Source organism: Bombus terrestris, chromosome 17 (genome assembly GCF_910591885.1).
Source record: "Bombus terrestris chromosome 17, iyBomTerr1.2, whole genome shotgun sequence".
NCBI lineage: Eukaryota > Metazoa > Arthropoda > Insecta > Hymenoptera > Apidae > Bombus > Bombus terrestris.
In genome coordinates, this window is record NC_063285.1 from 4977097 (window position 1) to 4992428 (window position 15332).

The 15332-nt window shown below is 33.8% G+C and overlaps 1 protein-coding gene and 1 long non-coding RNA gene across 2 annotated transcripts; one reads left to right on the top strand and one right to left on the bottom strand.

Moving 5' to 3' along the window:
• Nucleotides 1-3382: 3382 nt before the first annotated feature.
• LOC125386784 lies at nt 3383-4121 on the bottom strand. The gene is made up of 2 exons (XR_007227176.1): nt 3890-4121; nt 3383-3727 (listed from the first exon to the last, which is right to left on the bottom strand). It is a non-coding gene; the product is annotated as an uncharacterized LOC125386784 (long non-coding RNA).
• A 1821-nt stretch (nt 4122-5942) lies between these two features.
• Nucleotides 5943-14511, top strand: LOC125386777 (trans-1,2-dihydrobenzene-1,2-diol dehydrogenase-like). Its single transcript, XM_048413907.1, is given in 4 exon segments — nt 5943-6212; nt 12988-13149; nt 13152-13212; nt 13788-14511. Coding segments are annotated over 4 exon segments (549 nt in total). The 5' UTR covers nt 5943-6185; the 3' UTR covers nt 14087-14511.
• The last annotated feature ends 821 nt before the right edge of the window (nt 14512-15332 follow it).

Consider the following 15332-nt stretch of genomic DNA (forward strand, 5'->3'; position numbering starts at 1 on the left):
GGGTTACGGTATCTTCAGTAGCTGAAAACGCCTACCGGTTTTCGCAATCGCCCTCTCACAGTTAGCGGATAATAACCTGCTCGTCTTTGGGCACGATTTGCGAAGCCGCATTGGTTCCCGCAGAGGACACTGTTATAAATAACCATTTGTTTACATTTGATGCCAAAAGCAAGATAGAATTCTAAAGGTTTATTGATTACTTTGGATTGAATTAAGCTATTGTGACGTAATCTTATACGTCTTGTAGAGATAGCTTGCAAATTTCCTACTTTTCCATTCTTAACTATTGTTATTGCGAATGATATGTTATTATTCGCCAATTTCATTTCTTTGTGTCTGAGTGTTTCTCCATGGAAACTGGTCGGCAAGTGCTCTTTCGTCACATGGTTTGATAAAAATTTCATTCGATGCTATTCAGATTCAGATATGTTCAAGCTGCCTAAACTTTCCACACGACTAGAAGCGCCATAGATTTGCATTTTTGCAAAATTCTCTTTGCCAAGATCAATTACGGTCCTATCTATTATAGCCATTTGTAATCTGTGTACCGCTACTGTCCAGCTTAGCACAAGCGATGACATTCTTTATTCAACATCTCCGAAACGTTTCGTCAGTTGAAACATTGCTATTACTGGAGATATGGGAATGTAGCCGTCAGCATATTTGAATCTGCTTCCAATTCTCTCACTTTCAGCTGACCTCTTCGAAGTACTGACAAATAAATTTCTTTGCCATTCCCATTGCGTCGTTTATCGAACCAACGGAAATTGGTATGTTTCGTCGCAACATAACTCGTGATCCCTCGGCTAATGTTATTGCATGCAACAGTTATCCATGATTATTTACATCTGCATGAATAATATTTTCGGAAGTTTTTTTCTCGCATGTAGCTGCTTCCCGACTCTCGCCTACTCAATGAATAACGTACACACGACGTAATTTCGCTAATTCATCAATCATTTTTGTGTTATATTCGTCTACGAATCTTACTATCTGGAATATTCTTACTGCTATATATCACTCCTTCGCACTCATAGTATTTCAAACTCAGAAGTTGTTATTTCGCCAAACTGTAAATTATCTAATAGGTCGATAAACTCTGTATCATCCTTTTACCTCATATTAATGATGAGTTCGCAGAATGAAACTTGGTACTATAAATTAATCTTTACAGCACACCACTGTTTTTATACAATACAACAATGTTCTTTTGCTGGGAATAATTGCATGAAAGAGATGTCATCGAAGAGAAATACATTTCTGTCACCAAATATTTTTTTATATATCTTGAATTCTTGCAGTCTTAAATGAATTATTCGCAAATTCTCGTAAGATACCATTAAGATCTCATCAACAATCAACTATCTTTTATGACGTCACTTTCGTTCCTCCTGTTCAAACTTTTGTCCTGTCACGCGGTTATAGCAGTGCCTTTCTCAATAGGCAAGGGGAAACAGACAGATACAAAATTATCCCAAATATTTCAACGACAGTAACGTCAATCTTTATATATGTCGGAGATGTAGGGACATCGGGCCTTTCTTTAGGAAGATCCCCAATACTTGGGCTCGAGGTGACGTAACTGGTCGCCGAACGTAGCCACGGTCACGGGATGAACGAAATGTCTTACAGAGGAGGTACCGATGTTGAGGGACACGCTGTATAAGCAATCAAGTCTCGATCAGGAGCAATGCTGGTTTACGCGGGACTGCCTAGTTACGGCGCTTGGGAATTTGTTGATATTCCCGATCGATATGTATTTGACATATGTGACTGTATCTGTCTTTTATTTTGCAATCACCTTGGAGAGTTTACTGTCATCGTCTTGGCTGTCAGTCTGAAAGTAACCCAGCGTCTGAGTTAACGTGTCTGCGTGCTACAAAATGTATTCCATTGTACAAAGAGTTTACCCGTTGACCGTGGATTCGTTATTGAGCCCAGGAACACTGTCAATAGCTTTTGTTATACTTATTAATTATTTCACGCCTAAAATTTCTAACGGTAACCCGACATATAAATCTAAGTGGTCATTGTATATTCTTTAGTCGGCATAAATCGTCACAGGATACGTTCTTCTGCGAATTATTCATTTTTCGACGGAAATCTGTTCGCCGCGAAGTGATATCTGACGCACTATTAAGTTATAGAAATATCCTTCTCTGTCACTGTTCAAAGTATAATACTGCTGGCGCAGTATAGCTGGTTTATTCCTTATTCGCATACAGCACTGGATAGCCCACACAATTGTTTATTCATTAATAAGTATAAAGAAACGAAACAAGAGTAATAAATAGATAGAAAGAAATTACCGTCTTATCAATAACAATGAAAACCGTTTTACGTTCACCCTGTATTATTGGTCGCTACACTAAAGAATGTATAATAAGATGAAAAATCTTTTCCAAAGAAATATTATCAATTTTGAAATGCATTGCAAAGTGACAAATAATTTTCTTTGTATTTATACAAATAAGGAATGTTACAAGGATTAAATAATTTCAACCATATTTATATTTTATTTCTACGCACGTATAACAATAGTTAGGATTACTCATTCACTTACTAAACAGCATATTATATATACCGCAACCTTTTCGAAGGTGGCGCAAAATTAAAGATACTACAATATATAGACATATCCTAAATACACATATAAAGATAACCTTTATTGTTAAGATGAGTACAAAGTGTAAGGAGAAGGGTTAAAACTTTACAAAGATGCCTGGATTTCAACTGAAGCGTTTAGCACACAATACGATGGAAAAACGGTCAGGGCATATTTAGGGATGCTTAACTGTTTCAGAGCTCGTGATGGTCTGAACCGTCTCTAAGTTTCCAAAGAGGCCAATTGAGAAAGTCGTAAAATAACCGTCTACAGCCATTCCTGACAATAATGACGACCTTGATAATAGTCACGAATTTACGACTTCTCATTAGCATAAACGAAGAAATACGAACTACAGAACGAATCCAAACAGAGCTTGTCAGTACGATGTAGTCAAATAAAATGCAAGATATTCCGACGGCAAAATCAAACCAAAGCTGATGTAACAATAAATCTAAAATAATGCGATGCATACGTAGACACGGATTTCCGATAAATATTACAAAAATATATTCTTAACCTATGTATATCGTATAGGGTATACACACATATCGAAAATATCGCCGGCGAATTTACCTTCATTTTCGAGGTAATCACGCAAATACAAAAGTAAAATGACAGAAGGTGTGCTTTATAAATAATCGAATTATTAATTGTTAATTATCCTCTGAAATGCAAAATTTCATCTGATCGACTCTTACTATTCCTGTAAAGGGCATACGTGTTAATTAAAACCCACCTATATCTGTAACAACATATCTATTTTTCTCTAAAATCTTTTTAATAACGTAGGGGCTTTCAAATTTCGGTACCAATTCCTTATCTACTCCCGGTGCGACGTCCGAATCACGTATCCGATCATCACGTATCGTCGATTTTGATACCCTGTCGCATTTTTATGTTTTCTGTCGTAGACGCGTTCATTTTCTTGCTCAGGCTTGTCACTTATTCCTGTCGCTTAATGAAGCCAAGCTGATTTATTTCAAACAACAATTGCGAAAGACTTTCTCCCGTTGACCTGCAAACTGTATTGTTCTAGGCGAATTCGACTGGACTCTAGACTCAAAACTGCCATTTCCCGGGTGTTTCCGACAATTTTGCCAGCATCGGTGTTCCGTTTGCCTGTGGAGTACCGAATGTAACATGTTCGACCGCATTATTAGTTAGGAATTCTTTGAATGGCCCAGTCGAGAAAACAAAAGCCTCGATTGCTAATTACTCGTCTGGGTCTACTTTAAGTTCTAAAATATTTCGTCATGAAAACTCATATTGGTAAACACCAACCTTTTATGTCTTTGTCGACTGGCATGGGCATAACCGTTTGAAAAGGTACGTTACCTTTTCTCAACTACGCAAATATCCTTCGATTTTACCACTAGTCGGCGAAAACTTTGAGCATTTCAAACAATTGCCAAAATATTTCTGTCTTACTTTCTGTCTACCAATGTACTCTACTAATACTTTCGACGATTTTATTGAATCCTAAATGATATTATTTTCCAATTACAGCTCGTGCTAATCGCTGATGGAATCGAAGATCGAGCATCCTCCGATCGGCTCAATATCAATGGTCAGCGGCCATCGAGCGTGCGATCAGTTCGTTTTTATTGCCAGACACAGCTAAATTTCTAAACTAAACAAGTACCTTCAGCTTCCCAATGGTAAGTTTTATTATTATTATTATTATTATTTAATTTGTACTTAGCATTTGTCCGGCTGGAAATTTGGTAAATTTTTCTAACTTAATTGCTAAATAATATGTGGATGGCTACCCCCAGTGGGATACTATCTTCGAGTTTGACTATTTTGTTTCTTTAGCGAGGTCAGTGGGGTGTTTTCTCTTTAGTCTTCTATAAATGGTAAATGTGTTCAGATTTCTTCCACGCTATTTGTTTCTCAGGGTTCTGTGGGCATATATATATATATATACACATATACAGGGCGATACTCTACAGCTGTAGAAAAATTGAAAAATTTAAGCGATTCTTCAAGCTAAAATAAGATGCAAATCAAGAATAAAAAGATTGCGTTTTCAGCTTTGTTTTTTAGTTATTGTCAATTAAAACTTAGCCGAAATGTCTCTGTGTCCGAGCAAACCTCCTTAACTGAACAAAAGTAGGTCAGCCTAAACAGCGAGACGCACAGGGATCCTCAAATCGAACGACACATAGGCTTGCCTAGCACAAATCGTAGAAAAGAATATTATGACATTTGACGATGTAAACCATCTTGCGCGACGCTTTGTAAGAAAAATCGTAAATGAATGACAAATAATATTTAAAAGTAAAAGAAATCAAAACGTTTAAAAAACTAAAAACGGAAAGGCTCAAAAATATCTACAGTAGAATAACCTAAACCTCTACTAAATTAAACTTTATGTTTGTACTTTATGTTTGGCTGTTGAAATGATCCTGCCCTTCCAGAACTGTTTTACCCTCCTACCAAATTTCTAAAATCTAAACATGTTATATAACAAGATAGTAGTGGAGAGTCCATTCAGAAAGAAACTAATATTTAGTTGCGAATAACTAAAAAAACAGAGCCCGAAACGCAATTTTTTTTATCCTTGATTTTGGCTTTATTTTAGTTTCAGGAATCACCCCTTAAATATTTTTACACCTGTGGCCGAACATCCCGCATAATTCCATTAACGCGCACGCTATTAATACATTTACTGCAATTTGTATCAGTACAGATACAAGCTTTCTGTTATAATGTACTGTTATAAGGACTTTCTGTTACAATGTATTGCAATTTAATACAAATAAATATAAAGTTGACGAGATTTTAAATAATATAAATATAAACGAGTTGAAGTTTCATAGCATGGCACTCGAGCATTGCCATACCAAATGCAGGTTGCTGCAGTATACTTATTATACTGTAATATGTAAATAGAGTAATCTTAACCATTGTTATCAACGGGGATCAAGCGAACTTAAAATACCGTGCACGACCAACATACTCGAGGCTGTAAGAAATATCTGTCGTAATTCAATCAAAAATGAATATTATCTATGTATTGAGTTTGAGTTAGCTTCTCGAATCACTACGTGAAATAATAAAAAATATTATTATCATAGAATAATGTTATCTAATTAATCATTCGCCTACTATTCTAATAATTGATTCGTTATTATTTCATGCAACCCAACCCTCTGGCAACGGCATTGAAAAATCTAAACCAAATCGGAAACATAGATCATATTCACTTTTAATTTAGCTGTAAATTATAATCATAGAGATATAAGGATAGAGTGCGAGAGCGAGCTGAGAAAGCGAAAGCGAAAGCGAAAGAGAACGCTGCATAAAGGCCTCTTGTGTCCTTGTCTAATAACGCATGGTCATTCGTATAGCAAACATATAAGTGTATAGCCAACACAAACATTGTCAGTGTCATGCCTGATTAGACAAGGACAGAAGACACTTTTATGCAGCGTTCTTTCTACTCCTATGTCGCATCCACTTACACGATAATTTAAGACTATATGACTCGCGTACTCTAACTCTTTGTATATCTATCGTTATAATAGACATTTATTGCAGTCTCACAGTTGTTCGAAATTTTGAATTTTAGAACATGTCTAAGAATCATCGAAATGGAAAGGTAGGTAGCATTTCTGCACTTCCATCAAAATTACTATTAACAAATTGAACACTTTAAACACTCCATCCATTAAATAAACCTCTATTATATAATTGTGATAGTATGAAACTTCCTTTCTGCTGTGACGTCCATATCTCATAAAAAGATTATTTGAAAGTTAGTGGTTTTCACGTTCGTGTTCTATGTACATATGTAGCGCTTAAAGTTCTAAAACAGACAATTTAAATATCCGTGAAGGTCACCTTTTATAAACATTGTAAGTTATAATTTAATTTTATACATATAAGAAATCATTCATATTCTAATATTGAAATATACATCTATACAGATATTGCATACATATGTATGTATGTTAGGTTAGAAAAATTTATCAAATATCCAGCTGGACAAATTGTAAAGCACAAATTAAATAAAAAAAAAAAAAAAGAAAAAAAGAAAAAAAAGAAAGAAAAGATATGTATCTATATATATATATATATATATATATATTTATATGTACAGCAAATTTCCAATTAGATGAATTTTTTACTGTATATTCCAAAAACAATATGTAAAACGATTTTAATTAATATTATCATTTGTCATTTTACATCTACCTATTTACAAAATTACTGTGGACTTGTCTAAAACCACCAGAAATGAATAACATAGAAACTTAGGACTTTACCTTGTCGCTGCTATTACTGCAAAAAGCCTACGACCACAAAGTATTAGTAGTAGTAGTTGGTAATATTAGTATTGCTAACTACTATTACTAGTAATAAATATTAGTAATAGTAATTATGAAAACAGTCAATCATATACATTTTGAAAATATTTAGATTTTTTTCTTTGGTTATACTAAAATAAATTCTCTCTTATTTAAGCAAACGACTCAAAAAATATTTGTTTAGGTATACAATATAATGTATATCTCCTATATGATTATAAAATGGTACATGTAACTTAGAAGAAACCATGTTTAGAACCTCGTATGACTGGTTACTACTTACAGACTTATTAATATGTGTAAATATTTATAGTATATTTAAGAGATTTATGGCCTAACAAAATGATAAGCCTCATTAAATAGACATAGCGACAAATGATTTCTATCAGACTGTTTTAACATTATTAAGCGAACTATTAAGAATGATATTATTTTACAATTTTCATGTATAATAAAGATTTAGAGGTCGTCTTCAAATACTTTAACAAATTACTGAGTATCCTAAATCTAACTTACAAAAGGATATTATAAAAGATGTATACCAACTTTGTCTATCTGAAATATCTCTTATTACTTCAAATAACAGAAAAGAGTAAGTTATAAAATATATTTAGATTCTAAAACAGATCTAATATGATGACGATGTATTTTCTTTTATATATATATATATATATATATATGGTGATATCATATACAAAAGATCTTCAGAGACCTTTCAAGACCTTTTAAGACCTTCATGTCAGTTTCATTTTTTAGTGAAGTGTCTTATATTCCAATTACATAAAATGTTGAATAATGAACATAAAAGTACTTCATTAGATTAATTGTAAAATTCAGTGTTACTAAGATTCCTTCTATCTTTCTTTACAGAATGATTAATTTTATTAGTCTTTTTTAGATGTGTATGTGTGCATATATTGTTTATCGTAATGAGGCTTGTAATTTAGTACAACCTTTGCTTAGATAAGTACACGTTTAATATTTTAGATACAAGCAAACAGTAAATAGTGACTATTACAAACAGCAGTGTTAGATTGTTGGCGTTATTCTTACAAGAATATTGATATTGAGACACTGTGAAAGTCTAAACCACACATATTTTTCATACCAGAAACACAATTTTTTGGCCCGCTTGAACCTTACAATTGTTATTTTTGGATGTTTTGTTGGGTAGTATATCAGTAACACTGCAAAATATAATAGAAATATTTCACAATGCAAGTAATAAATTCGACAAACTCAAATGTATGAGGAATTATTTTCAATATAATCCCTATTCTATTGAAGTCAGACATAAAAGTTATATGCCTTGACAACACAAATTCTACAGAGCGTTTTACCTTTTCGCCTACAAAGAAACTATTACAACAAAGTATGTCTTCCTCCTAATTTTTTGTAAATAATTCTTATTCTTCTCTTATTATTTGAAACAATAAAAATGAAGTGAACAGAGTTGGAGGAATACCTTGTATAATACTTACAGCAGCTACAATATCTACATAAATTTTAAAACATTTATCCTATTTAATATTTTTTAAATTTAAGTGACACAATCTTAAACTTAATAATTGTCAATTGTATGAATTTAAAAGTTGTGTTCATGTGTTACAAACTCTAAAAAACACAAAGAGTAACATGCAGTTTTGTAACAAAATTTTACTTGAAATTTTTTACGCAAACATTCTATGAAGATAAAAAGAACAGTACATATTTTCCTAAGACCTCTGTTATATGATTTTTTGCTGTCATATCCCAATTGGTTATAAGTTTCAAACATAATAATGATGAATGCATATAATTCTGTTCATATTCAATTGTCAGTAGTCGTTGAAATCCATGATTGTTTTCCAGATTGGGGTTAGGTTATATAAACTTTTATATGAATAATCTAATATAAAAAAAGAATATTTATATGTATCTAATGTTGATATTGACAAGATTTTATGTAATTATTCTATTATACGTATACAATTAGCGATATTTAATTTTATTACTAAATGTATACACATATTCGTATTTACGAGTTATATTTCTTTAAATATTTATACGCAATTATTCTTCAACCTATTTGTTATTAGAAGTAAAAATACTACTCTTATTTATGTAAAAATATCTCTAGAATCTTCAGGCGACTCTTATCTTTTTAAATGGGACTAAATGTAACATTTAAACATGACAAATTATGTATGAATTTTTTTCTAAAGCTCAAAAATTGCCTTTATTATAACGTATAGTCTAACCTATATTCTAATATTCTACATTTCTGATATTTTATTGTATTCTAATATTCTAACGTATTCTAATATTTTATAACTCTGGTATTTTCATATATTCTAATATTCTATAATTCTGGTATTTTAATATATTCTAATATTTATATAAAAGCATTGTTCTTTATTACTTAACGTACATAATATACGTCACCGTGATTCTTCAGGACTAACGTTACTCTATTAAACCAGTTGCACTACCAGCCAAATCTGCATTAACGGATTCTGCTATTAGCTTTTGTGAACAGAAAGGCTGCAGATTTGATATGGGATCAGTTTTATTCGGTTATGTTAGCGGACTGTCAATAGAAATATAAGAAAACCTCGTGCAGCGGATCTTCGCAGAAATCAAACAGATTCTGTTCATTAATCTAATCTATCTATTTGTAATAAAATACTGGGAAAAATAATAAAAGATATACCGAAGAAAATAGTAAAAGTAAAATTAAAAATATGGTCACAGTTATAATAATAGTTCGCCCGAGTTTAGTTCTGAATTGTCTAAATGTCTAAATATTGGCAAATTTTCTTCGCATTCTTCATTATCAGCAGACTGGTCTTCTTCGTCCATTGCTTGTTCTGGATTTATGTTACATGTTGATGGTTAATGGTTCTGATTGGATGTATGGGGTACGTAATAATGACGGTACTTTTGATTTACTTAAATTCTTTAGTTATTGCTTATGAACTCTGTTTTTAAGGCTAATGCATGAGATATATGGATCTGATGTTTCCGTAGCTCTATTAAATATATGTATGCTGTAAATTGTTCTTACAACTATTTTTGCAAGCGTGAAAATTGTCTATCATATTTGTAAAATTTGTTTTTAGATTCCGCTGCGTCTTCTGCTAAGTGGCCTTGAGATTAAAATGCATTGTTGAAAATCTGCTTGCTACGTATTAAAATTTTGTGTATGGTTTGTGGCATTGGATACCACGAGGATGCCTTTTTAAATAATTTTGCATTGTGAAAACAATGTGATTTAAATTTCTTTAAATCTATAGCAAATTGGCAAGATATTGTTATTACAATCGTTCGTAAATTCTAGGGTAGGTTGATGTTTACACCTGTTGTGTTTGCCAATATTTGTGTTTGTTGAAATGCTCGACGAGCTGCGTTCTCGTCATTTGAATTCTCGCTACCTGCAGGTTTAGGAATAACTGTTATATTTATTTTTTTTTCAATGAAGAAGCTATTTTTTGTCGTCTTTTTGTTTTATTTACCATTTTTCAGTTCTCATTCTGCGAGATATATGAATGATGCATTCCAGAAATCGAATCCACGCATGAAGGGGACTGAAGTCACGTTGTAAATTTCCATTTTTTTTTTTTTTTTTATTTAATTTGTACTTTACAATTTGTCCAGCTGGACATTCGGTCAATTTTTCTATCTTTATTGCTAACTAACATGTGAATGGCCAGCCCTAACGGAATACCATCTTCTAGTTTGTCTATTTTATTTCTTTAGTGAGATCAGGGGGGTGTTTTCTCTTTAGTCTTCTTTTTATGAGATTTCTGCTCGTTTCAGCTGATTTGTATGTGTTGTCATTCTTTTCTTATATTTTTTTGCGTATCTGCCGATTTTTTCTTTGATCGTTGGTATTTTTAGGTCTCTCCGTAAATCCTTGATTCTGACATACCATGGGGCCGTTGACTATTGCTCTGAGTATCTTCGATTGTAGCGACTCGAGTTTATTTATGTGACTCATTGCTGCTGTCTCCCATAGTGGTATTCCGTACGTTCAAATTAGTTTTATTATCGTTTTGTAAATTTTTAGTCTATTTTCCATGCTGAGCTTAGACTTTCGACTAGTTATCCAGTACATCTGTCTTTCTTTTATTCATATTTTGTCTATAATTGATTTAGTATGCTACTTCCATGTAAGTTGTGTGTCTAACTGGAGTCCTAGATATTTAACTTCTTGCTTTGTTTGTCTTATGTGCGTGCCATCCAATTGGATATTTGGTGGTTTCTGTTTTCGTAGTGTAAATGTAATATGGTTGCATTTATTGGGGTTTTCTTCTGTTTGTTTATCTTACAGTCATTTTGAATTACTTTTGCCGTTGTATGTTACTCGCGGGTTCTTCATTATCGAGATATTTGCAAAAAACAGTCGATACCACTACAGTCAATTCAGCCCATATGTGTGTATTTGTGAAGCTCACTAGCATAGCCGCTTGACGATCTGTTTACATCCATCAGTCATTGATCTGTTTACCTTGGTGTTAAATTTTACAAAACTAAATAATCGTTTACAACTGCATATGTGAGACTGCAAGAGATTTTTCTAAAAACCTACTTCGACGACAATTTTGACAGTCGAACAATTAAATTCCTTGATATTATGGTTGAGATGTTTGCAATTTTTAATAATAGCAATACGATGTAAAAGGCTAATATGAATTGTAATTATATTATTATTTATTATCCAAAATCATAGTCAGCCGTTTTACGGTGTGACAGTTGGATTTAAAGATTAAGTCAAACTTAACGCAGGTCATTAATGATAATTTTTTTCACTATGCAGTTGTACACAGGACTGCAATATGCAGGATATATAATAGGTATACTCAATGAAATACTCAAGCTGGCCTAGCCTTTGTTTATAGTTAATATATATTACCTGATACCATGACATAAACAAAATGTAAGATATGTAATGTGTGTTTTTTTTTTGCGTGAGGAGGGGAAAATGCTGTTACGCATGCCCAGTGACCCGCATCACTGGGTTATGTGGGACTCGGGCGGATGTTGTTGCCATACCCACTAAAAACCCCTCCTCCTTCTTCCTCTGCTTTGAGGACAGACAACCCCGGTAAAATAATAATAAATAATAAAGCTCAGAAGTAGTTGTCTATAATTTAATCCGATTATGTTTGCTCGAGATTTATGACAGTAGGCTTGAGCTCGAAGTGACACAACTGGTTACTAAACGTAGCCACGGTCACGGGATGGACGTTTTTACCTAACAGAGGTATGGAGTTGCTGTATAGCTCTCCTTAAAAATATAGTTGTAGCGGCACACATGCTCGAGGACAAATCAAGCCACGAGTAGTTTTGCCTCGGAGTATCATTATCGTAGGACACACACATATTGCATTAATAATCAAACTCCGAGCAGAAACAATGTCGCCGTTACGTGGAACCGTCTAACAAAGGCGATTGGAATTTTATCGGTACCCCCTCGACCAATATAATGTAAACGAACGCGGTCGTAAGGAGAGAAGAGTTTCATCAGTCTCAATTATGTGCGTTGATCCAACATCAGCGAGTTACACACGTCCTAGCGAACATTTTTGTATCTTTTATTGTTGAAGATATACTCTCTACGCTTCAACAAGAGTTAGTTAGAGTTCTACTTGTACTGTGGACAAGTAAGTTGAGTTACACTTGAATTGTGGACAAGTAAGTTGGAGTTCGACTTAGACTTTGGAAGAAAGCGCATTTGCCATCCCGTTGATCATTGTCATTAGCATCTCGAGTATCTAATCACCATGGTTACTTGTTAAATTCTGTAATAATCATATTTGTACCAGTAAATATCATCTCTATTGTATAACAACAATGACTAATCCAAATGAAGATTCGTTACACGCCCCTAACCCCGATGAGAGCTCGACATATATATACATTAATAAGAAATACCAATTGAAAACATGTACTGATTTTCTCAATCAATTCTAGTATATAAGAGAATAACAATGTTACTATTTATAACTTTAACTTAATTTATAATTGTTTACCATTATATTATTTAGTAAATAATTAGCTTCTTTTAAAATTACATTATTACAGATGTCCATTCATTGGGGTATAGCAGGTGCTGGAAAAATATCACATGGTTTTGTAACATGCTTACGAACATTACCAGAATCCGAACATGTAGTTCTTGCAGTAGCGGCACGTGAACTATCAAGGGCACAGAACTTTTCTAGCTTACATAAAATTAAAAAGGCGTTATTACAATTATGTAAAGCTAGCTCTACAATTATGTAGAGTTAGCGAAAGACAAGAATATTGGTATGTTTCGTGTTTTTTTAAGTTGAATTAATATAGAAATAATCTTTTTATAAACGTTTTTGAACGTTATTGAATCTAACAAATCCGCCTTACTCTCCTTGCCTCTGGAAACGCAAGAGCACGCAAGAGCAAGAGAACGCACGTTCAGTTCCTCGCTTGAGTGCGACCCATACCATGGTTCCTTTGGGACCTCTTATCCTCATAATGAGTGGAATACGTTACAATAAAAAACAAATTTGGCCTTGAAAATCATGCTCCAGATCAATTTTGCACATTTTATTACAAATCTTCACCGATCCAGATGTTTAGAATCACGCTACGGTGGTTTTTACACATACTTTTCATACACCCTGTACATTGTACACTGTACATACTCGCCACTCGGCAAGGAAATCATACACGCAATTCATTTACCACACGTTTTTTCATCACTTCGACACTCTCTAACTTCGCATGCGCAATTACTCTACAGATACGCACCTCCGAAATACCGAAAGCTGAATACGATAGCCAGTTTTTGTGAAATAACACAAAATTGTTGTAATCTATTGTTTTGTATTTTTTTACATTTACAGATGTCGTATATATTGGAACGTTACATCCTCAACACTTTGACATTGCAAAATTAATGTTAAATCATGGGAAACATGTTTTATGTGAAAAACCTTTAACTATGAATTTGAAGCAAACAACAGAGTTGATAAATTTAGCAAAGCAGAAGAAGTTGTTCTTAATGGAAGGTATTTGGAGTAGTAGTTGTTTTCCTATATATGAAACTCTTAAAAAAGAAATTGTCATAGAGTGTTATCAGCGTTGTCATAGACTGTTGTCACCATATTTTAAAAAGAATCGTTGTAACGAAGTTAGTGAGTAACGAATAGTGATTGCGCAAACATAGATTGCCGGAGCATCAAACGATATTGTAACAATCATGCCGTTACCAAATCTACTAGCACTATACCATTTTCCTACATATATATATATGCCTAAGATACAATAAGTTACATATATATAAAATATGTATGTATGTATATTTCAATACTCCTATAAGATATACAGGGTATATTGTTTAATACCAACCACCATTTCTCGAGTGTTTCCAATAATATTGTAACGTCGCGTGAAAAGGTCCGCGCGACGTCCTTCATTGTCTGACCGTCAAGGCCCAAGCACCGTTAGAGAAACACTCAATAAACCTAAGGCCCCACCATAAACCGAGTCTTATTAGTTGGCAGGAAGCTTTAACCGTACAAGTATTTTCAGTTTATTACTGGTACTTAAAAGGTCCTTAGGTCTATTGTACATTCTTCCAAATTACGAAGAAAGGAAGTAGTTACCTAAAGGGAAAAACGAAAAAATTGCCTAACGGAAAAGCTGGTAACATAACCGAATAAAACTGATCCCATATCAAATCTGCAGCCTTTCTGTTCACAAAAGCTAATAGCAGAATCCGTTAATGCAGATTTGGCTGGTAGTGCAACTGGTTTAATAGAGTAACGTTAGTCCTGAAGAATCACGGTGACGTATATTATGTACGTTAAGTAATAAAGAACAATGCTTTTATATATGTCGGATTAGGGTCAGGATTATGGAGAGGGGCGTTTGATGAGTTCTCATTACAATTAGCCATTGCCGTGATACAATAAAGAGTTTACTAGCACAGGCTTATTAACAAGATTAGGCACTCGTAGCACTAGTGATAATGACCTTAGGTTCGAAACGAATCCGCGGTCACGGGATGATAAACGTATGTTCTCGCACAGTTCAAGTCTAACTCTTTGTTAACTAGATGTAAGGTATTCACTGGTTGTAAGGTGGTACTGTTATTCGTCGATGAGATCGTGCGAAAGAATGAATCTCCGTCTCGATGATGCCGTCGAGGAAAACTATAATGGGTGTGTCTAAGGACATGAGATCCTCGGATTCGTCAACGAAAGCTTTCGTTCCAAAGGTGAGGGAAATTAGCGCTGTTGCTAATTGGTCGATCTCCATATCGGCGTTTTGAAAGAGATGCTGGCCGCCCTTGAGGGGAGGTTGTTGACGGGTGGCATCGTTCGTGGAAGATAGGTTTCTCCTATCTTCCCGTAGTTGCAACAAAGTCTATTTGAAGGACTTCGCTT